We start from the raw sequence: 24,530 nt of genomic DNA, 5'->3' as shown, positions 1-24,530 counted from the left end.
TCTATGGTTTATTATGAGAATATGATCATAAATAGATGATTCCTTCCTTTATTTATTTTTGTGGGCGTTCTTATGATTCTAGGTGATAGTGCTATTATCTAGTCTATTCTCAAAATAATAATAATAATATTATTATTATTATTGACATGTTTTTAAATTTACTTTCTCGGGTCACGTTCAGTTGGTGACTAAGATTGAGTCCTTCTTGTCCTTCATTAGTTTTGCAAATATTGACACATGTTATTATGTGATTGTTTAATAAACAAATTCATGGTCTTCAATTTCTTATAAGATTAAAATCTAATCATAGAGGGTTTAGATGTATGAAGATCAGATGAATCTAGTTGGATTAAAAGGCTTTATCTGTTAGATGCTAGAATATTGAAACTGATCTCTTCATGATCATATAAACATGTGAAAATCCTATTTGAATTAGATCATCATCGGCCTGGTTGAAAAAATTGAGCCCCGATTGAAAAATTAATCTGGATCCGCCATTGACAGCAGCCAACCCAATTCAGGGGTAATCACATTGACTCAATCCCTGAGGATAACCGACCCGATCTCACAGAAATTTCTCAAAAGTGCACACAGCGGATGAATCCGTTCCGATCCCACGAAAATTTTTCAAAAGTACATACAGCAGTCAATCTAATTCGGTACCCCTTTCAAACGTGTAATTGGAGGTGGTACACCGTGTCAATAATTGACGACAGAGCGAGGCAGTGACGTGTCATAACGGCTCCTCTTATTGGAACCTTCCGGAGCATCATTTTGAACAGCAACGTCTTCTTTGGCGACCCCATCTGTATTCCTCATACTCTCAAAATAATCATAAATAATAATACACAGCATTTTATCAAAAATAAATTAGGCAAAAATTTTAAAAAAACACACACCTTTAATTAATAAAATTGTAGAAGCACAAAAATTGATAAAATACATTTATAGAAGCAAAAAAGTTTAATTTGAGTGAAAAACAATTGTATAGTTTCACAACTAAAACTATTAAAAATCGGAAATTGACATTTCATAACTAAATTTCCTCACTTGTTTTTTTTTCTGTTATTCTGTTCCTCACTTGGCCATCATGACCTTAACAAATTCCTCGTAGTTAATCTGGCCGTCACCGTCGACATCAGCTTCACGAATCATTTCATCCACCTCCTCATCTGTGAGTTTCTCTCCCAGGTTAGTCATCACATGACGGAGTTCAGCTGCTGAGATGAAGCCATTCTGGTCCTTGTCGAACACACGGAATGCTTCCTTCAGCTCTTCCTCCGAATCAGTATCCTTCATCTTGCGAGCCATCAGATTAAGAAACTCTGGGAAATCAATCGTACCACTGCCGTCTGCATCGACCTCATTTATCATGTCCTGCAGTTCGGCTTCGGTAGGGTTCTGACCCAAAGAACGCATCACAGTCCCAAGTTCCTTAGTTGTGATGCTACCTGTTTGGAAATCATGGAATTCCACAAACAATATTGGACAATTAGAATCAAGTATAATGTATCATTTTCGAGCATTTGAAAATTATGAAAACAGAATCTAACAAAAAAATTTTGCTATCAGTTCCAATGAAAACAATGTTCAAGTTGAAAGTAACTAGGTAATACTTAAATTTAGCATAAACAAATCAGCTGACTAATGATTGCCGTCTTTATCTGGAGTATCAAAAACATAGCATAAAAATGATGTTCCTAAACAACATGGTGAGCTGCAATTGAAGAAACAAAGAAACATCTTCAAATAAACAGTTTATGCACTGACAAATAAAACCATAAATCCTTACAACTTTCATCGACACTGTCTATTTAGTTCCATCCTAGTTCTTTTTTTCCTAAAGAAAAGGAAACAGTGGACTAGTTATAGGTATAGCTAAGGAATACACAAAAGACAAGTAGGAACAAGATTCCACTCTCATTAGATTGGATCATGTATTCATGGGAGAGTATCCATCACAACTAAGTTTTGTCGTAACAAGATATTTGCTAGTTGCTACGACTCAATATTTAGTTATTCGCTTGCAAAAATTGCAGAATATACCTTTAAATCAGATGTAACATGGAAAAGAAAATGAGATATGTTGCAGAACCTTAGATGCGTTGCCTGCACCTAAAAATTAATTGACTATTCCATGTATTCAAATCCTCAGCATCCCTCCCTCTTTTCAGCTCCTTCATGTGTAGGACTAGGAATGTAAGTTTTGGGGCTCGCTATAAGTATCTTTCCCATATCTATCTGATGTGCACCCACTTGAATTCAATCCCCAACCTTTTTCTTAATTTTCCAACTGAATTACATCATTCCTATTCTTGGTTCCAATTTTGGCAGTTGTTAAGTTTGATTGGTAACCAGTTGTGTAAGTTAAGGGAGTGGACAACTCTATAGATGAGTGAAGAGTGATTTGGCTAGTCCAAACACAACACATAATTGACTTTTATTGAAACTATTGGCACTGGCAAGATAGAAAAAGAAGATCTCATTCTTCAAAACTATGTTAAGTTACCATATGAAGTATGATTTTGTGACCATTTATCACAAAAGATTCTATATACTTTATTTTCTTAGCAATACTAATAAATGAATCACACATTTCTATCTCCACATATGAGCATGTAAACGATGGAAAAAAAACAGCAATGGCGTAGATATGCACGGATCAACAATCCTGGTGACAAAGTGATCAAATGATAACGAAGAGGGAAAAACAAAAAAAAAAGAACTAATTTCATTCTTTACTTCGTAATTATCACGTATAATTCCAATTGGAAAATATTAGAGGAATGAACTAGGAATGTGGATAGAAACTAAAATCTAAAGAAACAGAATTAAATTCGAAATCATGACCTGGTGGACAAATCAAATTAACAAATGATGCTATCTGCAGCCCACAAAAGTTATAAACACAACGAATCGAACACTAATCGTCGCAGATCTAGGCATCTAAACGAAGAGAAATGCAATGGGGGTAAAGAGGATCAAACCGTCGCCGTCCTTGTCAAACAAGCTGAACGCCTCCTTGAACTCAGCGATCTGGTCGTCGGTGAGCTTGTCCGCCATGCCTCCTACGCGATTGCTCGATCGATCACAGAATAGAGACGGTGGGGAAAGAAGACGAAGAGCAAAGAGGGGGGTGAAGACGAAGGCGAGAGGACGAGGAAAGGAGGAAGCGGATGGACCCGAGGGTTTTCTGCCGTCGCTGCCTCGGGCTTCACGAGTTAATTGCGTGATTAACAGCATAAATAGCCTATTAATCCTTAATCATCGCCCTCATCTCGACTAAGTCTTTTTAGGCAATCACGTATTTTTCTCGTCTTTCAAATTTATAAAATAACATATTCATATTAAAAGATTTGAAATTTGAGGTTCATAAATATCTCATTTTTATAATTTAATTGCAAAATAAATAAATAAAAAGAAAATACTTTGATTTTTTAAGGGGAAAAAATAATTCATTCCGTCATCCCAGCAATTCCACACGAGAAATTGCAGTTGATCACGACAAAGGTCGAGATTCGAACCATTGTCCTCTTCTGTAAATCTGTTTCGTCGTAACCAATTCAGCTATGTCTCAAAGGTAAAATAAATAAATTATATTGGATAAATTTTTTATAATAACCGATTCCACCGTCAAAACAGTCTCATATTAAAAAATCCCCTAAGAGATTTTTTAGAAATACGGTATCACTATGTTGATAAGAATTTACTATTGTAACAGTATCTAAGTCAACTTGAAACCTTAGACAATATATATCTTCATACTTACCACTTGTGATAAGGTACTGTGACAACAAAATTATCCTTCTTCTATAAAAAAATATGAAATCTACCACTTTAGCGGTCCCACATGATCGGTCCCATGATCATCTGTGAGGAGGTAAATCGAGAAACTATAGTTGATCACGACACGCATAAAGGTAAAAAAAAAAATTATCCTTCAATTCCATTATGAGTTGGAAAAATGAACTAAATTAGATTTCTCCTCTTATCGCCTTCTCTGCTTTCAGCTTTCAGCTACCGGTCTCATGAGCTTCAGTGCCTTCTCTACACGAGATAGCAGGCTCTTGCTTTGCCGGCTGAAGCCGACGCTGCCGGAGAAGATATGGAAGCACTCGAGCTCCGACGTCGTCTCCGCCACCGACTTCAGCAGGCTCTCCATCCCCAGTTTCTTGAACTGGTCGATGCTGCTCCTGTTCGACTTCATCATCCAAATGGCCTGATTGATCACGAACCTCCTCATCCTCGGAACCGTGATCTCGGGACTGGCGTATTTCCGCAGTATCGCCGCCAGCTTCTCCGCCAGCTTGGCTTCCTCGACGCCCGCTCGCCTGAGCGCGTCGGAGAATTCGTCGGGAGTGGTCGTCAGTTTGCAGATCTGCGTTGTGAGACCCAGCGATGCCTCCAGAAGTTTGCCCTCCGTCGCCATGATCGCTTTCAGCACCTACTCCGACGGTAAAAATTTCATTTTGGGGGGATCTCAAAACACTATGCAATAAGTTTAACCAGAGGGGGCAAGTGAGATGAGATCTTACGGTGGGCAAAGCGGCGGTGAGTTGTTGGAGACGGAAGCCAGTTCCGGCTCCGCCGTAGGCGCATAGATTGCGCAGAATCCTGGACGCGTTCAGCTGGATGTCGCCGCCGCCGTCGAGCGTTTGCACAAGTCGGGTCAACACCTCTGGTTCGCCGGCGATTCGATTGCAATTGTTCTTGTTTTCCAGCGCCAGGATCGACAGCGTCTCCCCTGCTTGATTCCTCAGCGACGCCTCCTCGTTTGTGACTGATGGATTCAAGAAGATGGCGAGGAGAAGGCTCGTTGTTTGTCCGGTTCTGCCGATTTGTTCCTTGGCGTCGCCGTCCATGGCGAGGCTCTTCAGTATCTCGATCGCTAGAGTCTGCAGCTCCCTGTGGCGCTCCCCGTGGAGGATTATATCCCTCACGTTGCTCACCGTGAAGACTATCTCCGATAGCTCCTTCCGGAGCATTATGCCGGGGCTGCCGGTGGTGCCGGCGAGCATCTTTACCACCTCCAGCGCCCGCTTCACCGTCTTGATCTGCGACTCCGGCGCCAGTTCGTTGGCCAGAAGAGTCCTGCTCGCCCCGGTGAGGTCGATGATCTTGGGCAAGAGCCCGCGCGAGTTGCCGATCTTCCAGCAGTTGTCGTGGTCGGCGGCGAGCTTTTTGAGGAGGGACAACCCCAGAAGATTGAACGCCGAGAAATCGTAGGTGCCATAGTCGCCAGCGGTGTCCGCCGGCTTTCCGAGCAACGACGAGATCGCCGCCATCGCGCTAGGCACGGCGCCGACGCGGAGCACGTTCTGCCTCTTCCCGGCCAGCTTCGTCAGGATCTCTGCCGCGCAGCGGCGGAGCTCCTCCTCCTCCTGGTTCTTCCAGCTCACCATCTCGACGAGCCGCTCAACGACGGCATTCGAGGTGCCGATCTTGCGGAGCGTATCGAAGCCAAAATCGTCGCTTCCGGCGAAGCTCCGCAGCACCCGCGCGCCGATGAGCTGCTCGTCGCGCAAGTTCGAGGCCAAGAGCTCCGTGGCGAAGCTCACAAGGTCCATCTTTAGCCCGTCGAAGACACTACCGTCGATGCACTTGGAATAGGTGTCGTAGAAGAAGCGCGTCACGGCGACGTCGACGCCGCCGGAGCTCCCGGGGAAGCACTCGCGGCTCACGACCTCGAAGAGGTAGCGGCAGGAGATTTGCCACCACCAGTAGGCCTTCTCCATCAGAAAAATCATGGCTTCGGCGAGCGCGAGGGAGTAGAAGAGGATGAGCCCACTTTTCCGGTTCGTGCGCTCGGAGCCGCTCTCACCGTAGTCGTGCTGAACAAGGCGCGTTATGGAAAGGCCGATGCAGGCGGCGGACGAGGCGAGTTGGAGCCACAAGAGAAGTCGACTGGTGTTCTTGGCGACGAAGACCCAACCGGCGTAGGGAAGCAGCGGAACGTCGGGAAGATGCCACGAGCGACGCCGATCGGCGACGCGAACGGCATTTCCTTGGTCATTAGTGGGGGAATTCCGGTCCTGTTCTCTGCCGGCCTCGGCGTGCTCAATTTGGAGGACGGAGAGTGGGTGGAGCGCCGCCTCCAAGGTGCGGAGGAAGAACCGGGAGCTGGACCGGATGGAGCGGAGGCTGGACCGCTCGCCGGCCGCGGCAGCCATCGCCCACGTGGACTGGTGCTGCCACTCCAGCTCGTGGCTGCGGCTGTACACGCGGGCGGACTCGGTGACGATGATGACCGTGACGAAGACGAAGTCCTTGCGCTCGAGCGTGATGGCGAAGCCGCCGAGGAGGACGACGGTGGCCCAGACGAAGGCGAGCGTGCCGATCCCGGTGGCCGACTTCTCCAGCATCGAAAGGCGAAAGGCGAAGAGGGTGAGCTTCTTCTCCGGCGCCGCAACGGCGGCGCCGCCGCCGCCGCGTCCCCGGGGCTGAGTTGGCGTCGTCTCGCTGCCAACTTCGGAGTGGGGCTCGTAAAAGGAGTATGACTGGCCGACGGCGTTGCTGCTTCCGGCGCTGACGATTTCCAGTCTGACGCTCGCATCGTCCCCTCCTTTCGAGCGAAGCTTCATGGCTCCGACGATCAATTTTGGTGGAGCAGAAAGATCGAAATTATTGCAACTGATAAAGCCAGAAACGTGACGTCATTATTCCGGTAAAATTAAAATTAATACTAAAAATTAAAAGTTTGTTGACTTAAGTCGTCTCCTCGGAGCCCAGTGCCTTCGGACCCGGACCGACCAAGTTGAACCGGCAAGTAAAAGGTAAACCGAATCGAGCCAATGATTAATCATCAACGGTTAACGTTGAATTTCAATTTAATCAGACGGCCGCAATAAGTCCTATACATTATTCATATTTTAGACTTGTTAACTTACTAAAATGTAGGAAATGTGTATAAATTATTATAATTATTCATATTATAATCATACTCTTGAAAATTAATTAATTTTATAGCTAGTGGTTTTTATAAACTCGTTAAGTCGTTTTCTTAAATTAAATATGGTAAGATTTTTCAACAATGATGAATTAGAAATTTCAAAGCCTAATTTATTAATATTTTTAGCAATGGTTGGTACAAGAGATGACTTCAATGTGGGGCTCTCTTTTTTTATTACATTTTCATTTTAAAAAAAATTCATTTATTTCATAATTATATTCAAAATTTTTTGATTATTTACCTTTTGGGCATGGACTATCTCATATTATAATCACTAAGTAAATTAAAAAAGTGTGACGACTTCTAAAATGATGACCCAACATGATCAATAATTTAATCGTTCTAGGTGTTCTATATGAAAATTGAAAATTTGAACCATGGTTGTTTGGAAATGTATTTCTTACCACCACACTAAATCTCGAGGGTATTTAATATTTGATTTTGAGATATGATTAAGTTGGTTACTATAGACAAATTTATTATAGTGGACAAGGATCGAATTTCGATGAAGATAAGATAATGCTTTCTCTATAGCGTGTAGTAGTCAATTATAGTTTTTTGATTTATCTCCTCATAAATAATTATGAGATTGATAATATAAAATAGTTGAAATTGATAAATTTTATCTTTTATTATATGCAGAGGGTATTTAAATTTTAAAGAAAATGTAGATAATAGAGAGATAAAGTGATATTTGTAGAATGAGCCATGAGACACATATGGATAAAATTTATATTTTAATAGAGAAGAATATTTTTATGGTTAATTTTTATTATGTATGAATTGTCTTTTGAATTTATGAAGTATATAAATTAAAAAAATAATTTAAAAAAAATCTTTTTAATATTTTTTAAATTTGAATTCAACGATTTCATACGATCGATTCCATGATCATCTATGAGGAGGTAGATCGAGAAATTATAGTTGACTACGACAGAAAAGTGTATTGTGTCAGTTTTATCGAAATTTGAACTTTAATAAATCTCTTCCGTCATAACTAACTCAAATATATTTCGAAGACGATCGATCCAATTTCAAGAATGCGGACAAGGATACACCAATTTAGTAATTTAGGTGGTTCTAAAAAGAATATACCCGATGATAAATCAAAACGAAATGACCTTTTTGTGATTTTATAAAAAATAAGGGCGTCCATATACTTTTTGCAGATGGTTTTTCCTTTTCTGGGTATAATAAATTAAGAAAAGCTTGCAGGCCGCATTCTTATCATAAAAAGACAGGCTGGCGACGTGCAGTCCAGCGACTCAACGACTTCTGTCCCCGAACCTAAAATTAGTTTTAGTTTTTTCTTTTAAATAAATGCGAAAAAATGATATTAAAAAAAAAAAATTAAAAGATGGCAAATATCGTGCTGATTATTTCAGCCTCTCTTTGTTAAATATATATATATATATATATGAAAAGTATCTTGTTCGTTTATCATGCTTGACAGGGTGAGACATAGTTAAATCAAAAGTCAAACGTCAAACATAATCGTAAGTCAAAATTATGATGAACTCGGATCCGATCAAATCGATTTAAGTCGAACTCAGATTTAGTCAAACTGATTTCAAGACAACAGCTAATCGATCGTCAAGCGAAGTATCCCTCGAAAATGATATACCTTTTGAGAACTGATTCACTTTTTATTTAAAAATAATTAATTAGGTAAGTAATTTATTTTATTTTCTATTATATATGATATTTACTTTCTTCATTCTTACTTTTTTTTTTCATTCTTACTTTCTATCTTTGTTGGAGGACTGACTTAAATATTTGGGGGACTCATTTTAGCTTCCCTTATAATATTCTTCTTAAATTGTTTCAAATCTTTATTGGAAGAATCTTTTTACTCAGCATTTTGAAAGCTAATCTAAAAAAAATTAGTCTATTAAAACTTGACCGGAAGGTAGTCGAGTTATTGAAATCCGACTAGAAGAAAGTTTGACCTATAAGAAATCGATCTATTAAAAACATATTCAACTTATAATCAATCGGCCAAAATTATTCGATGATGGTTATTTCCATTCTTTGATCTCAAATCAAATCGGATTAATATTCAAAAGGATATTTTTATACGATAAAAAATGTAAATAGAAGTGTTTTTAAGTTGACTAATTAACACGAAAGTGACTAATTCATTTTAATGCTTTTCAATAGAAGTGTACATTGATGATGAAAACAATCCAAATTAATTTAAATTTACGAGGATATTAGATATTTTTATTTCAAGATGTAAAAGTAATTATAAATGATGATAGGTGCTTTTCTGAATCAGATGATTTTAAAGATTAAACTTTATGGAAAGCACCATTGTTTTTTATTTTTTTTTTAAATATTGATTGCTTAAGCTCGAAGAAACTCATTATCATTTGGCTCTAAAAGTCATATTACTTTGAACAACAAACAATTGAAGAAGGGAAAGAAGCCCCCGGAGCATAATTAAATTGGTTACAATGAGTAGAGTTATAGAAGAAGACAAAGGTTTGAATCTCGACGAAGTTGAGCAATACCCGGTCCTCTTCTGTCATGATTAACTGTAGTTTCTCGATTTACCTTTTCATAGATAGTCGTAGGGACTAACCGTGTGAAGCCATTGGGATACCGATTCTACCTTTTTGCAAAGAAAAAGGGAAAGAAATTTTCTAATAAATCCATTTTTTTTATTGAGGATCGATTCAATTAGATTTCAAACGTCCATGACAAGAATGACAATTTCTTCTAGAGGATTCGATATATCTAAATGAAGGAGGATATGAAATAATTTTTTAAAATTGATTAAATAATCAGATTATAAATTTTAATGCGAGTATATATAAATTTGAATATCTAATTAAGATTATAATATATATAGCAATATTATTTTTATTTATTTATCTATGGATAATTCATGAACATCTATTATTAGAATTATTATTTTTTATTTTTTATTTTTTATATGAGAATTGAAAATCAAATTTGAATAAAAGCTTATTTTTAAATATTCGAATCTTTAAAAAAATTATAAAAAATACTAAATCAATTTACTACATTAATAAATGTCTATGCGCGAATAGGATAACATGATATATATAGATATAGATTAATGAGTTTGGATATTATGTGCGTCTTACAATGCACGATTTATTCACAACAGAAGATTTCAAGCTTCCAGAGATGTTTCAAGTGCCCGAAATAGTAATAGTGTCATTTAAAAGAAATTTACTTAAGGTTAAGTCATTTAAAATTTTCTCTTTAGGTTTAAGGCTTGAGTTATAGTATTAAACAAAAAAAAAAATTCAAAATGATTTTTTTTTATTTTGCTCACGAGAATTGTTTCAGGCGTCTGAAATCAATAATAGTGTCATTTAAGAAAAATTTACTTAAGGTTAACCCATTTAAAATTTGCTCTCTGAGTTTAAGACTTGAGTTATAATATTATAAAAAAATCAAAATAAAAAAAATTTAATTGCTCACGAAATATGACGAGTTTTTATTTTGCACTTCTTATTTGATACATCTCATAGTAACTAATTTTTTTTATTTTTAATACTATAACTCAACCATAAGTCCTAATGGAAAAATCTTAAATGACTTAATCATAAATAAAAAATAATTAATTAATTAAAAATTGATACTTTTATTGTTATGGGGTTTAGGATATTTTTGGATGCCCTGAATCTCCTATTGCGGATGAGTAAAATATAATTATAAGTGGTAATAAAATATTTGAATAGAGTATGAATATTTAATCCCTTATGAATATAAAAATAGGATAAAAATTAAATATTCGATGGAATGAAAATAAAAATAATAAATGAGGGAGAAGAGTGAGAATATCAATTCAAATCAGACCTGTTCTCGTTCCCAATCCAAAATAGTCCATAGACGAAATTAAAATTCAGTCCATTGATTATTTTTTTTTTCAAATTAAATACTTAGCATCTCAACAATTCTAATGCAATTCAACCTTTCTCCAATAACAGCATGTCCATTTTTAAAAAATGAGACGTGATTTTTAAAATATAATAATTTTACTCAAGTTGTTCCGATAATAAAAAATAATGATAAATAGTTTAAAAGTCGATTGTTAAATGCCTATAAAATATATTTGATAAATTATTTAGTAGAACATACATATTAATGTTGACGAGTGTTATAACATTTAAATACGTACGTAGCTAGAGTATTATAATATCCATATATATTTTAATATTTATTTTTTTGAACAGATAAAATTTGTTAAATAAATTTAATATAAAATAAACTTAAAGATGAATGAGTGGATAATCAAACTCATAATTATTGAGTGTTATTATTAAAATAAATATAAATGTATGTTAATGTGTATTATATTAACATCCTCTTTTGACACACACTCATGACGCACACTCATATTTATTGTATGACATTTATTTATAACAATAGCGTCCATTTTTTTTATTATTTTATATTAATAGTGGTGTTATAACTATAGCATTGTGGATGCTTATAGGTCCCATTGTCCACACACCCAAATATATATATTTTAAATTTTACTCATTAACTGTGTTCAAATAATTAACACTGATGTATGTGAGTGTTGTAACACTCATCTATATTTATATTTAGAGGTGTAATCGAATCGAGTCGAGTCGAATAGTAAGACTCAAATTCGATTCATTTTCTTTAAACTCAAGTTCTGCTTTGAGTTTGATTTGAATTTTAATTTTTAAGTTTGAGCTCGACTTATAATGAAATTAAATAATTCATGAATAACTTGAGTTCGATTTAAAAATGACTCATTTAACGAACTTAATTTAAGCTCAATTTATTAATATATAATATTTATAATTCATGTAATATATATATACACACGTGTTAAACAAGCCCTTAATGAACATGTTCATAAACCTTCTAATGAATATATTCGTGAGTTTACGAATTAAATACTGTTAAATTCTAATTCGACTCGATAATATTTTCGAGTTCGAAATTAAATTCGAGCTCGGCTTGCTAATTTAATCAAATAATTTGTTTTCTAATCGAGATTTGAATAGTTCGTGAATCGTTTGATTGGCTTCTCTGTTATGATCCATTATAGATTTTTAATTTATCTATTTAAATAATCATGGGATAGACTATGTAAATCGTTGGAACCATTTGATTGACTTACCTCCTTATATATAAATTTTTTTTTTTTTTTCAAATTGGGACTTTTGTGCGCGCGCGTGTCATGGCCTGGAGTTAGGCCATTGGTTTGTCCCAATTAAGAGGAGACGCGGAGACAGAGACAGAGAGAGAAGGGATGGAGAGGAGACAAAGAAGGTGGGAATGGGGGCTGCCCGGTCCGCGTTGAATGGAAGCTCCATCCACGAATTCACTGTCAAGGTGATGAATCGCTTCGATTTCCTTCGACGGTTCGTTCGTTTGCTCTATCTTTTGGTGCTAGGGGGGGGGGGGGGGGGGGGGGGGGGGGGGGGGGTTTAATTAGGGTTTCTTCTTCTGTTCTTCGTTCAGGATGGCAACGGCAACGACGCGGATCTGGGGATTTACAAGGGCAAGGTCCTTCTCGTCGTCAATGTCGCCTCCAAATGGTACCACGTTATTATCCTCGTTGCGTTTCGTGTGTTCCTGTGATCGCGATCAGTTGTGTTTTCCCTTTCGGGAGAATTTATCTCTCTACTGCTTCTTCGTTTGTGATTTTCAAACAGCGGGTTCACAAATAGTAACTACACGCAGTTGACGGAAGTATATAACAGGTGTAAGGGCAGAGGTATGTTTCCGTTCTCCAATCAAAACCTTCCTTTTATGGAATTATATCCTTGCACAAGATGATGAATGGTTTTTAGAGGAAGTTCTGTCTTTTTTTTTTTTTTGGGTACGTCTGAGAAGTTCCAACTTAACTTTCAAACTATATACGACAATACAAGAGTTGTTTCATTGCATGCAAAAGTGAGATTTCAACCTAAATTGAATGGAAGCAATATAGAGGAAGATTGAAAAAAGTTTCAAGCTTTTTCTTGTCAAAGGAAATAGAGGGAAAATGCTGCTGAAATTACTGTCACTCTATTTTCTTCTCGATTTCTGTCCTTGTATTGAAAAAACACTTTAGATCTTGATCTCTACATGTGTGTTGAGCAAGAATATTTATACCTCAAGATATGAAAAGTAGCCTCTAGCTCCTGCATGAGTGAAGATGTTCCACAAATATGGGGCAGTTAACAAAGTTTATCATAGAGCTTTGGTAATGATAGACAGTAAGAATACAATAGAATGAAGGAATACTTCACAATAAAAATAAAGACCAAGATTTTTGCCACCAACTATTGATCACCTTGATATTTTTCTTTTCTTTTTGGAACTCTAAGGTTGTGTACTTGCAATGCCATAAGTATTTGATTGATAGACCATGCATTTTGGTTGTAGGATAAGTGGAATTACAAATTTTAAGGTTCCCACAAATCATGTTATAGCAGTCTTTCATACTTTTCCTATTTGCTGAACCAAGTTTGGTATGTATCCAGATTTTGAGATTTTAGCATTTCCATGCAATCAGTTCTTGGGACAAGAACCTTGGGATGATCAGAAAATAAAGGAGTTTGCTTGTACAAGGTTCAAGGCTGATTATCCAATTTTCCAGAAGGTAAAGTTGTTATACTTTTAAGATTGTTAGGTCCTAATCTTTTCAGTTATTATTTTTTATTTTGTTTTATTATCACTATAATTTGAGTTCATATCATAACAAATTTGTTTCAGTATTATCTGACAAACACAACAAAAGACACTTTTTTGCTGTTATGAATGTACCATCTTTAGCTTTACAAAAAGCATAGTTTTACCAAGCGGTCTGTGCAGCCACATCTAATTGAGCCTACATAACAACATACCTCCCGCATGTGCATTTATCTTTATTGTTGCTTGTTTGGAACAACCCAGTGTATTAATCCCACAAGCTCAATGTCCTTGAGAATAGACTAGGTGCCCTCGGAGCATAGCTGAATTGGTTACGACGGAGCAGAGTTGCAGAAATGGACAAGGGTTCGAATCTCGGCGAAGCCGAGACAATACCCTCCTCCGTCGTGGTCAACTGCAGCTTCTTGATTTATCTCCTTACAGATGATCGTGGGGCTGACCGTGTAGGGCCGCTAGGGTGACAGATTCCACCTTTTGCAGAAATTGAGAATAGACTAGATGGAAAATGATGACTTATCCAATTTATGTTTAATTGCACCAATGATGATGCAATGGTTGGTTGTAAAGGAATGAATATCTGCTGGTCTAGAACAAAAAACTTTGGCTGCTGACGAGCAATCAATCCATTAAGCAGCTTAGGTAAGATGAATATTTCAGAAAAAAAGGCTTGGTCAAATGTGCTTGAGTTGATTGGAACACAGATGTTTATCTTCATAAATATTTCAGATGTTTTATAGGTTATAATTCTCTGATAAACTTCTTGCCACTTATCGTCCTTGATCTCCAATAATATTCTTATACATCTCTAAAGTGTCGGAGTAATGGAGATTGCATGGTTCTGTATTTCAGTCATGTTAGGCATGCTATCTTTATTTGTGACTTCGATGCTGATCTATATTCCCATTATTACTTAGCGAGTTAGCGTAGCTACTAATAGCTCATTTATCATAGACATTTTTGGGTGAAGGATGATCTACAGAAAAAATTAAAATTGGTAGGATCGGGAAGGCGATAGAGAGGGGAGGAGTAAATATCGCTCGTAAAAACTATTCTTTTCAAAACAAAGTGAAGTGCAGCAGAAAATAAAATAAGAAAAGTCAGGCGTTTACTTGGTTCATAGCCTAACGACTGCTACACCAAGGCCTATGATCCCTTGGATCATTTTCACGCAGACAATTCATTAAACGTTCTCCTTCCAAAAACTTTTAGAGGAGAAAACTCATACAAATATGAAACGAGAAAACTAACACACTACTTCCTCGTAAATCAAATGCAAGTATTAAAATTATTGACAATTAAGAAATAGAGTTGGATCGTAGGTTATTGGAGAGCCTCTCGGCTTGTCAGCTACAGTACTTGCACGAGTAGCGCAGCAAGGAAGAAGGTGGATCATAGAGAAATTTTTTATGAAGCCTTAGGACTCGAGCTTCTTTTATAGCTTTTGTTCGGTTGACGGGACCTATGTTCTATCGACTAATTTCAATCAAATTCCATTGTATTCATGTTTGATTTCGAGGGTTATCGATCGATTGAACCCTTATTGGTCGATTGACTCTCTGTTTCTTTCCTTTCTGGTGTAGCTTGATCAGATTAGATCTCGTACAATTTGCTTTATCAGTCGATCGACTCTCCTGATTGGTTGATTGATCTTCAAGTTTTCCTTTGTAACTTGATCTCATCTTATCTGATCCCTGTTTTCCATATAGGTTCAGTCGACTGAACTTGCTTATTGGTCGATCGAGCATGTGTTTCCCTTTGGGCTTGTATCTGAATTTGATCATGCTTATCTTATTCTTATCGGTCGACTAAACCTTCCTATTCGGTCGACCGAACTTAAAGACTTTGTTTTTCTGCAAAACAAAGTTAGTACAATATTAATAGAAATAATCTTGCAAGACAAAATTAGAAACAAATATGTATGCATGAATTAATTTGACAGTTGAGACTGTCTGATCTCAATTTAGAAATCTTTATTGGTTTCTTTAGTCGGATCAACGCCTAAGGTTTTGTTCAAAATGGGACACGTCCTCACTACCTTCCAAAACTAAAAGGCCTCTCCAGAACTTACATTACACATTACTTATCTGCCAAACATCTGATCCAACTGACTTGTTTGGACTTCTTGTGTTTAGTATTTGATCGACCCAAACCACTAAGACTTTCTTGCATCAACGAATTAGTAAAATAACAATAATAGTAATGCAAAACATTATTAGAAGCACTGTGCTTTGGTTGACCAAAATCAGTTGGTCTAGTCGACTGCATCTGAACTTACTGATCACACTTGTTTGAAGTTCACTCCTTTAAAACTTCTCACTTCTTAAGGTTCACTCTCTTAGAATTTTCCTCTTTCTTGGAGTTCACTCCTCCAAAACTTCTCACTGTCTAAGGTTTACTCCTTTAGAATTTACCTCTTATTTAGAGTTCACTCTTCCAAGACTCCTCGCTACCTAAGGTTTACTTCTTTAAGATTTTTCTTTTACCAAGCATCTGGTCATCCTTGACCTGTTAATCATCCAGTAAACTTTGACCTAATTGAATTTTTTCCCTTTACTAGTCATCTGATCAATTTTGACTTGATTGGACTTCTCTTTATTAGTCGTCCGATCAATTTTGACCTAATTAGATTTTTCACTTGACTAGGTCAATCTTGATCAGATTCTATTAAACATGTTATCAAACAAACATCAAAACTCCGGAAGTTGATCACACCAACAAAATCTCCGAACTCTCTTTTATATGATTGTACTTGACTTGGAGGTGTATGAAATGGTTGGAAGAAAATGCCTAGCTCCTTTAGCGGGTATCGACTGCATACTGATTTCACTCGATCTGTAATTTATGAAATTCTTGTTCTTCAGATGTTACATTTGCATCCTTCATTCTCAAAAGAGATTTTATGCTATTTTATCTTCTCCTATTGACTAAGGATTTGACTATCTTCAGATACATGCCTGAAGATTTTAACTCGATACCAAATTACCAGAAAGCATCTTGTTATCGAAACTATCAACAACTATCACTTTCTTTCAACAATTGTCCATCCACTTCAAATCACTTGCACTCCATATCTCTGTCTTAGTACTCATTTTCAAGCAATACATGCTTCACCAAACAGGAAAAATAAATTATATCCCATTCAATAACCATGCATCTCTACTACGATTCATTAACATATATAAACCCCATATCAATAACCCGGTTGTTGCGAAAATAGGATCAAGTGGAATTTCACCAAGTTTCTAGTCGATAAGGATGGCAAGGTTTTCGATCGCTACGGGACTTCCACATCCTCCATGTCCATTGAGGTACTAAGAGCAACTCCAACTCATACCCAAAAACTCAAATTTGGTGTAAAGATTACACTATTTCTCTCCAACCAATACCCCAAAGTACATCACCAAATTTGGTGATGTTATTTATTTATTTATTTATTATTATTATATTATATAATTAAATATAAATATAAAAATAAATATAAAATAATATATGTTATTATATTTAAAAATAAATTAAATATATATTATTAAATATCATAAATAAAAATAAATTTATAATTATTAATTTTTTTCTCATTATTTATAGTACTATTAATTATTTATTATAAATATAAATTAAATGTATATAATACCATATTTTAATTTTATTTTGCATATTTACAATGATTTAATTTATTATAAATTTTATTTATAATATATTTAATATATTTTAATTATAATTATATTTATACATTATTTAATTAATTTAAAAATATATATAATAAAATATTTAAAAATTTAATATGCATAAATGAATTATCATAAATGAAATATAAATTTGAAAAATCAACTTATTAAATATAAATGAAATATCAATTTTAAATATAATAATTATCATAAATTAATTATTAAATTAAAATGTAGGTCGATAATTAAATTATGAATAAATGAATAAGAATAAATAGAATATTCTAAAGAATATTCCTTTTTGGTGTAAAATTGTGTGAATAGGTTGGAGCTGAAATAGTATTTAGCGTTGAAATTGCACAATTTTGATGTGAAAATGACATCAAATTTGGTGATGTGAGTTGGAGATGGTCTAAGATCTCATTCAAAGAGATCATACTGTTACTTTTACCTTCCTTTTCCTCTTCTCATTTTCTTCTCGACTTGTTTGCAGAAAGACATTGAGAAGGCACTTGGCAGCCAACACAATGAGTAAGAATATCCTTGGAAAGAAGTAAGAAACATAATGCCTGAGACTTTAAACCCTAGTTTCTTGAAGATATCATGTGTTTTCTTGTATATCTTTTTTGTTAATATTCTCTGTTTATTGTACGTAGATATTTCATATTGTGTCGTACACACTAGCTCTCCATGTTCATGTTCTTGGATCATCCTTTTTGTTTTTTAAAAAATAGTTTTCCTTCTCTTTGCCTGCTAATTAGGAGATTGCCAAGTGTATTCTTGCACTTTTATCTTTCCATATATATGTTTTGAATTCTGATGGAATAAATATTTTGCACATTTGATTGTACAACTGAAATTAATTTTTAATATTATTGGGCAAAAATCAAAGCGTTCATCATTTGCAAAACTATCATATGGGCGCAATCCATTTAATGCGAATGGTCTAAAATACCTTTATATTATTCATATAGAAGTTCGTTGTTAGTTTTTACATATTATATTATAGAAGTTAGGTGTTAACTTCGAAGCTTTTACATTATTTGATCATTCAATTGTGTAAAAGTTAACAATTAATTTTTATATGTTGTAGAAGTTAGTTATTAACTTTTATGATAGTAATTTTATATTATTTTGATTTTCTTTTTTTAAATGATAATATGATTAAAATAATATTTCATGAGAATTTTATAATATTTATTATATTTTAAATGAATATTATTTGATTATGATCGATCATATAAAAGTTAGTCATTAGCTTCTACAACGATGATTTTATTTTTTAGTGATAATATATAATTAAAATAATAGCAGTGGCTTGTTAGCTTCTAGGATAATTTTGATGGTTCATATTAGATGTCACGTTCATATGATTTTAATTGAAAAATTAGACGGCATCTTATTTTTTTTACCCAATATTATATTATTTTCGATGAAAAATCTTTTTTTTTCTTCTTTTGTTCAATTGCAGGAGTAATCATTTTTCAAATTTTTTTAGTTTTAAAGAATGTATACATGGTATGAATGAGTCGAGTAGGTTGGTCAGGATGATTCAGATTTAGGGCTTAATTGGTCGAGCAATTGAGGTTGAATCAACTAGGTTGAGTTGGGTGAACTGATTAAGTTGGTTTACTAGGCGAGCTTAATTGGTTCGATTGGGCTTAGCTAATTAGTAGCTAAATGAGTTGAATAAAAATATTTTAAGTAGGATATTTAATTATTTTAAAACTTACGTGTTATCTATTCAAGGCATTCTTAGAAATCAATCAAAACTTTATTTTATCAACTAAATTTTAAAAAATTTATTTCAAATTTAATTCTCCTCTATTTTTTCAGAAAAATAAAAATTATTTTTTCTATTTATTATCAAAATAATATTTTATTCCATCTCAATAGATTTTTATTTTTAATATTTTTATAATTGTTATGAAATCATTATTATTATGATATAATATTTTAATTATGATCTATATTAACAATATTATATTATAATAACGATATCTAATAAAAAGATGCTCTTTTTATTTTGGTGTATTGCATCGAAAGGCTTCACAAATAGGTATTACTTATCGAATTAGATTAAGTTCCACTTTTCTAATTTAAGTTACCTAACTTCTGAAATATTGACAATTTTTTTTTATTTTAATTGAAGGAATTAACTCAAATGAATAAATTATTATTATTTCCTTTTAATTTCTTTTCAACAGTGGAAAAAGGAGAATAATAATAAAAATTGTTTTGTATTTTTTTCTACTCTGGTAGTCATAATTATTGTGATGAATATAGAAGTTATTAATAAATAAAAGATTATTAACCCCCAAATTTTACCCTTTTATTAAAATAATATTTTTGAAATTATTAAATGTCCTTACAGCTTTAAAATTATTTATCAGTTCATTTTGTGATAATTAACATCATTAATAATAGAATACAAAATGAAAAATATGAGGATTACTTTGATGATCTTGAAAATACGAGGGGCAATTCGATAATAATAATAAAACCCTTCCCTCTGTTTTCTTCTTCTTTTATAATTTCCGGCGGAGGCTCATCAGATTCCTCGTCCTCTCCCTCGTGGCCTCCCTCGCCCAAACCCTCGAATTTCCCACTGTTTTCAGTCGCTCGTTGTTTGTGCTCCCCTTTTCCTTCTCCCATGGGTCCGGATTCGGAGGCGGAGGCGATTAAGGTGCGGTTTGAAGTCTATTTCGCTTCCGCTGCTCTTTGTTTTGGGTCGTTGAGGTGGAAAGCTAAGCAGATTTTGTGCGTGACTTCCTCCGTGGTTGCAGCGGGCGAAGGTTCTGATGGTGGGCGCTGGCGGCATTGGTTGCGAGTTGCTGAAGACCCTCGCGCTTTCTGGCTTTCAGGATATTCACATCGTAGTCAACTAGTCTTGAACACAGAATTTTGCTTTATTGCTTATAAATTTGGTTGCCGATCGTTGTGTTTATGTGGAACTGAGGTTGTGCGGTGTGGGTTTTGGTAAAAGGTAGTGTATTTAGGGCTACTGACTAATATGCTTTCATGGAGTTGGAGTTCTGGTGAGTAAATTAGGGAGTGTTCTTATCACTTCATCATTTTTGTCTCATGCTCATGGCGTAAAGATTATTCTCTTGGGAGGTTGGAGGAAATTAGAATTTAGGACACAAGTTGATGAAGTGTTATATAGTTGCAAACAAAGAGTTTTTTTTTTCTTTTCTTTGGGATAAAGTTACATTTGGTTGATAAATTGTTGCTCAGCTGATTGTTGTTGCTGTGTCATAATCATTACTCGTTGAACTTGCCATTCTCTTAGGATTATGGATAGTTTGGTTGAGTCTTTCTATTGACTTTACATTTCTTTAATATGATAATTTATCAAGTGAAAGTACCAGATTACTATAGCTATTCTGGACCGTTTGAATGCCACCAAGTTTTAGCCTTTTAGCTTTCATAAGTTATTGTAAATTCTATCTCGTGTGCAAATCATTGGATTTCTTTTTCAAAAAAAAAAAAAGTTCTTGTAAATCCTTACCTTTTAAAGAGAACATAAGGAAGATTTATTGTTATGGTAGCAATGATGCATGTAATGTATTTTAAACTTCTCATGTTCATCATGGATTGTCGACTTGGAATTTTTATGGTATTTTACTACAACAAATGAGGTGCATGTGGACTCCTCAAATATTATGAGAGTTCAACTGAAACCTAATTGGGGAAATGGTTGCATTAGGCAAATCCCTATGAGTTTTTGAGCATTGATCTTGCTCAACCGACTTAGTTTGGGAGAATGCCTTGGAGAAAAATGTTGGTTTGAGATTTTGCATCACAACTCATCATAACATCATCCTACATTTGGCAATAGACACATGTTTTGTTACTCGACCAAGGGATTGCAATCTGATTCTTCCTCTTTTAGGAAATGAGATTACCCTTTATCTTATCATATTTCACTCATTTTATTTTTTTTTTTTCAAAATTTGCTTGTATTTTTCTCTTCCTTATCATGATTCCAATAAATGTACTAATCTTGCAATCTCAATCATTACCCTGAATTTGATCTTGTGAACTAAGTAGCTATCTTATTCAAGGTAGAATAGTATTTGTGATACACTAGTTTCAGATTATGTATCCAAGTATCTAAACAATTTGCCATCTCCATGGCTTTAAACTTCTACCACTTCTGCTATATGTTCTTATATTAGCTATTTTTGTGCATCTCAGTGTTGTTTGGATTATGCAGATTGACATGGACACTATTGAAGTCAGTAACTTGAATAGACAATTTTTATTTCGACAAAAACATGTGGGACAGTCCAAGGCCAAAGTATGTAGATTGATTTGTTTATTCTTTAATGAGATATTGATGATTCTGTTTTTCAGCCTTCCTCCATGCATGTACCTGTGCTGATGCTGGATCTTTCCTAAACATTTCTGCTTATATCAGGTTGCTAGAGATGCTGTCTTGAAGTTTGTACCTCATATTAATATAACACCTTACCATGCAAATGTGAAGGATTCCGACTTTAATGTGGATTTTTTCAAGCAATTTAATGTTGTTTTAAATGGTCTGGATAACCTGGATGCTAGACGACATGTTAATCGTCTTTGTCTAGCAGCTGAAGTCCCACTGGTTGAAAGTGGCACAACAGGCTTTTTAGGGCAGGTAGGATTGAATATCTTGTTGATGATGATTCATGTTGAGTATTTTGTAGTACATAATTTTGCAATGTCTTCTTCCTGATGCTTTCCTTGTTTGAAGATTGTCTAGACCTATTTGCATGACGTAATCCTTCATTCTTGTTGTTTTGTTGACTATAAAAAAAAGATTCATTGACAAGGAACGTCTCGACACCCTTTTACAAATATAATATCGAGATTTTCTCAAAAAGTAACTGACAAGATAATATCTTGAATATTGTTGTTAAAAGCAGATGCACCATCATTATTCACTTGGCTCATAGATGCGCTGATACATGCAACACATAGCATCTTTTGTGGCTATATGTTCCAAATGCTCAATTAGCCACCTCGATCTTACTTATATCCTTAGATTCTAACAAACTTGTTTTCTCGAGGAATAGACTACACATTAACAATATTGGCAATGCAGTTTCCAATCAATTCAGTTCTCGTATATCAACAGTGTGATTAATAAATTGAATATTTTCATGTGTTTTCCAACACTAAGCTGAAATGCCTTATTTGAAACCAACTCATGACTACTTAAACCTCTTAACCTGTTTACACAGTGGTGTTCATGCATTGCAAGAATTGGTTTATTATGACAGCCATTGGCCACCACTTGCAATAATAAACTTCTTCTGAACTTGTAGTGCATTAGCCCCCTTCTGTTTCTAGCATCATTCCACAATGAACTCTCATAGTTCTTGTCATTACATTCTATCCATTTTCAATTTTATTTTCCTTTGTATATGTTTCTAAGTATTTGGCCAACTGAATTTTTACCAGTGTAGAGCAAATTATTTTGTTTCTGCATACCAGTACTTGTTTTTGTGATTGCCTTTGACAAATTGGATGCTAATATGTGAGCAGATGACCTTGCCTACACTCCACCAAATATAAGTTTTAATTTTCTTATTTCTCACTTCTACAAACTATTGGACAACACTTAAACAATGTTTGGTTCATGAAGATTTAGTTAGTTTTCTCGTAATTTTTATTTTCGTGTATGTATTGTAGATCGTTTATTCTGTTTATGATTTTTAATGCAGATGTTTGTCTGCTGTCATTCTTTATTCTGTACTGTGAAATCACATAAAATTTTGGGTGTTTAATACACTCTTGTCTCTTTATCTTAAACCCTTCATTTTATGGGAATATATTTTTCCCTGCTCTTCAGGTTACTGTTCATATCAAGGGTAGAACTGAGTGCTACGAGTGTCAACAAAAACCAACTCCAAAAACTTACCCTGTCTGCACAATCACCAGCACTCCATCAAAGGTTGAATCTCAAATTTTTTTGAATAGTTATTGCTATGGTTACAGATAGATTGTTTCCTTAAGTTACAAATTTGCAAAATGGAACGACCACACTAGCACCATGGTTTAGTAAGAGCAATCTAGTAATCATGAATACCTGTTTGAACTTAAGCAAGCAAACAGAAAATTCTTTAGCCATGATTAATTTACACCATTTGGCATCCTTGTGTTATATACTTTAGCAATGATTAATTTGGATTATTTGACATCACATGATTTGGCATTTTGTGCTTTGAATCACATAAATTGTTAACACTTATACAAAATTTCTTTGATAGCTGGATTATATCCTTCTACTCTTACTAATTATGTGCCGCATGGTAGATTGTGAATTGTACTTGTAATTATTAGGTTGTTTACCTAAGTATTAACTCACTGTTAGATCCCATGCATGAGCCCATATTATCTTTTTGTTAGATAGTACTACATGGCTTTGTAGCTTCGGATTTTTTGTTTTCTTATTGGCTAGTGACTTTTACCTTCTATTATTTGCTTTGTTTGTTACAGTTCATTCACTGTGTAGTTTGGGCAAAGGACCTGCTTTTTGCAAAATTGTTTGGTGATAAAAGTCAAGAGAATGATCTCTTTGTACGTAGCAGTGATGCGTCTGATTTGGAAAAGCCTATGGAAGACATATTTGAACGAGGCCTAGACGAGGATCATGATCGTTTGGGAAAAAATCTCACATGTTTTTGGATATTCTGCTTTGGCTAATGAAGAAACATGGAAAAACAGAAGCCGGTATGACCAACCTTTCTTAGAGATGTGCTTCCTGAGAAACTCATCTTGCAGAATGGTAACCTTGAAAAAAGCTGCTTGACTGACAATTTATCATTGTCTGTCATGCCTTCTCTCGGTTTGAATAATCCACAGGAGGTTTGGAATCTTGCTGAGAATTCAAGAGTGTTTTTGGAAGTATTATGTTTATTTATTCAGAAGCGAGAGAAGGTTCTTCTTGATTTGCTTGTCAATATGTTATGCTGACTCTATTTCCAGGTTGCCTGATTATAAATCTCTTTGGACTTTCAGGACATTGGAAGCCTTACTTTTGACAAAGATGATCAAATGGCAGTAGAATTTGTTACCGCTGCAGCGAATATTAGGGCATCTTCCTTTGGGATACCTTTACATAGCCTTTTTGATACTAAAGGAATTGCTGGCAACATTGTGCATGCTGTCGCAACAACTAATGCTATTATTGCTGGTTTGATTGTGATTGAAACAATCAAGGTGCTCCGAGCTGATTTTGAGAATTGTAGGTATGTTTTAACGAACCTCAGTCA

General features: G+C 35.1%; 4 protein-coding genes across 4 annotated transcripts in view; 2 read left to right on the top strand and 2 right to left on the bottom strand.

Annotated features, from left to right (window-relative positions):
* Positions 1–944: 944 nt before the first annotated feature.
* On the bottom strand, positions 945–3,205 carry LOC141834600 (calmodulin-1-like). Its single transcript, XM_074721918.1, has 2 exons — positions 2,988–3,205; positions 945–1,451 (listed from the first exon to the last, which is right to left on the bottom strand). Exons 1-2 carry the CDS (start codon positions 3,061–3,063, stop codon positions 1,078–1,080), a joined length of 450 nt encoding a protein of 149 aa, XP_074578019.1. The 5' UTR covers positions 3,064–3,205; the 3' UTR covers positions 945–1,077.
* Positions 3,206–3,788: 583 nt separating this feature from the next.
* LOC141835160 (uncharacterized) lies at positions 3,789–6,645 on the bottom strand. The gene is made up of 2 exons (XM_074722593.1): positions 4,536–6,645; positions 3,789–4,444 (listed from the first exon to the last, which is right to left on the bottom strand). The coding sequence occupies exons 1-2, from the start codon at positions 6,579–6,581 to the stop codon at positions 4,007–4,009; spliced, it is 2,484 nt and encodes an 827-aa protein (XP_074578694.1). The 5' UTR covers positions 6,582–6,645; the 3' UTR covers positions 3,789–4,006.
* A 5,596-nt stretch (positions 6,646–12,241) lies between these two features.
* LOC141834537 (putative glutathione peroxidase 5) lies at positions 12,242–17,803 on the top strand. Its single transcript, XM_074721855.1, has 6 exons — positions 12,242–12,298; positions 12,407–12,504; positions 12,637–12,683; positions 13,435–13,553; positions 16,807–16,911; positions 17,762–17,803. Exons 1-6 carry the CDS (start codon positions 12,242–12,244, stop codon positions 17,801–17,803), a joined length of 468 nt encoding a protein of 155 aa, XP_074577956.1.
* A 2,049-nt stretch (positions 17,804–19,852) lies between these two features.
* The window catches only part of LOC141834535 (SUMO-activating enzyme subunit 2-like), a 5,592-nt gene continuing 914 nt past the window's right edge, over positions 19,853–24,530 (top strand). The window contains 9 exon segments of the mRNA XM_074721854.1: positions 19,853–19,954; positions 20,055–20,144; positions 21,488–21,571; positions 21,692–21,910; positions 23,108–23,209; positions 23,755–23,930; positions 23,932–23,990; positions 23,993–24,195; positions 24,277–24,506. Coding sequence (XP_074577955.1) covers positions 19,922–19,954; positions 20,055–20,144; positions 21,488–21,571; positions 21,692–21,910; positions 23,108–23,209; positions 23,755–23,930; positions 23,932–23,990; positions 23,993–24,195; positions 24,277–24,506 — 1,196 coding nt within the window. The 5' untranslated portion in view covers positions 19,853–19,921.

Source organism: Curcuma longa, chromosome 9, assembly GCF_044706935.1.
Source record: "Curcuma longa cultivar G26 ecotype Majalengka, Jawa Barat chromosome 9, ITB_CL_G26_1.1, whole genome shotgun sequence".
NCBI lineage: Eukaryota > Viridiplantae > Streptophyta > Magnoliopsida > Zingiberales > Zingiberaceae > Curcuma > Curcuma longa.
The sequence above is the reverse complement of the archived record's forward strand: the minus strand, read 5'-3'. Positions and strand labels throughout refer to the sequence as shown.

Excerpts from the sequence above, each read along its gene's own strand:
- LOC141834600 (XM_074721918.1), bottom strand. The coding sequence starts at position 3,063 with ATGGCGGACAAGCTCACCGACGACCAGATCGCTGAGTTCAAGGAGGCG. Across the intron at positions 1,452-2,987 it reads GTTTGACAAGGACGGCGACG|GTAGCATCACAACTAAGGAA; the intron begins GTTTGATCCTCT and ends ATTTCCAAACAG.
- LOC141835160 (XM_074722593.1), bottom strand. The coding sequence starts at position 6,581 with ATGAAGCTTCGCTCGAAAGGAGGGGACGATGCGAGCGTCAGACTGGAA. Across the intron at positions 4,445-4,535 it reads TCACCGCCGCTTTGCCCACC|GTGCTGAAAGCGATCATGGC; the intron begins GTAAGATCTCAT and ends CCGTCGGAGTAG.
- LOC141834537 (XM_074721855.1), top strand. The coding sequence starts at position 12,242 with ATGGGGGCTGCCCGGTCCGCGTTGAATGGAAGCTCCATCCACGAATTC. Across the intron at positions 13,554-16,806 it reads ATTATCCAATTTTCCAGAAG|TGTTGCGAAAATAGGATCAA; the intron begins GTAAAGTTGTTA and ends CAATAACCCGGT. Across the intron at positions 16,912-17,761 it reads CATCCTCCATGTCCATTGAG|AAAGACATTGAGAAGGCACT; the intron begins GTACTAAGAGCA and ends ACTTGTTTGCAG.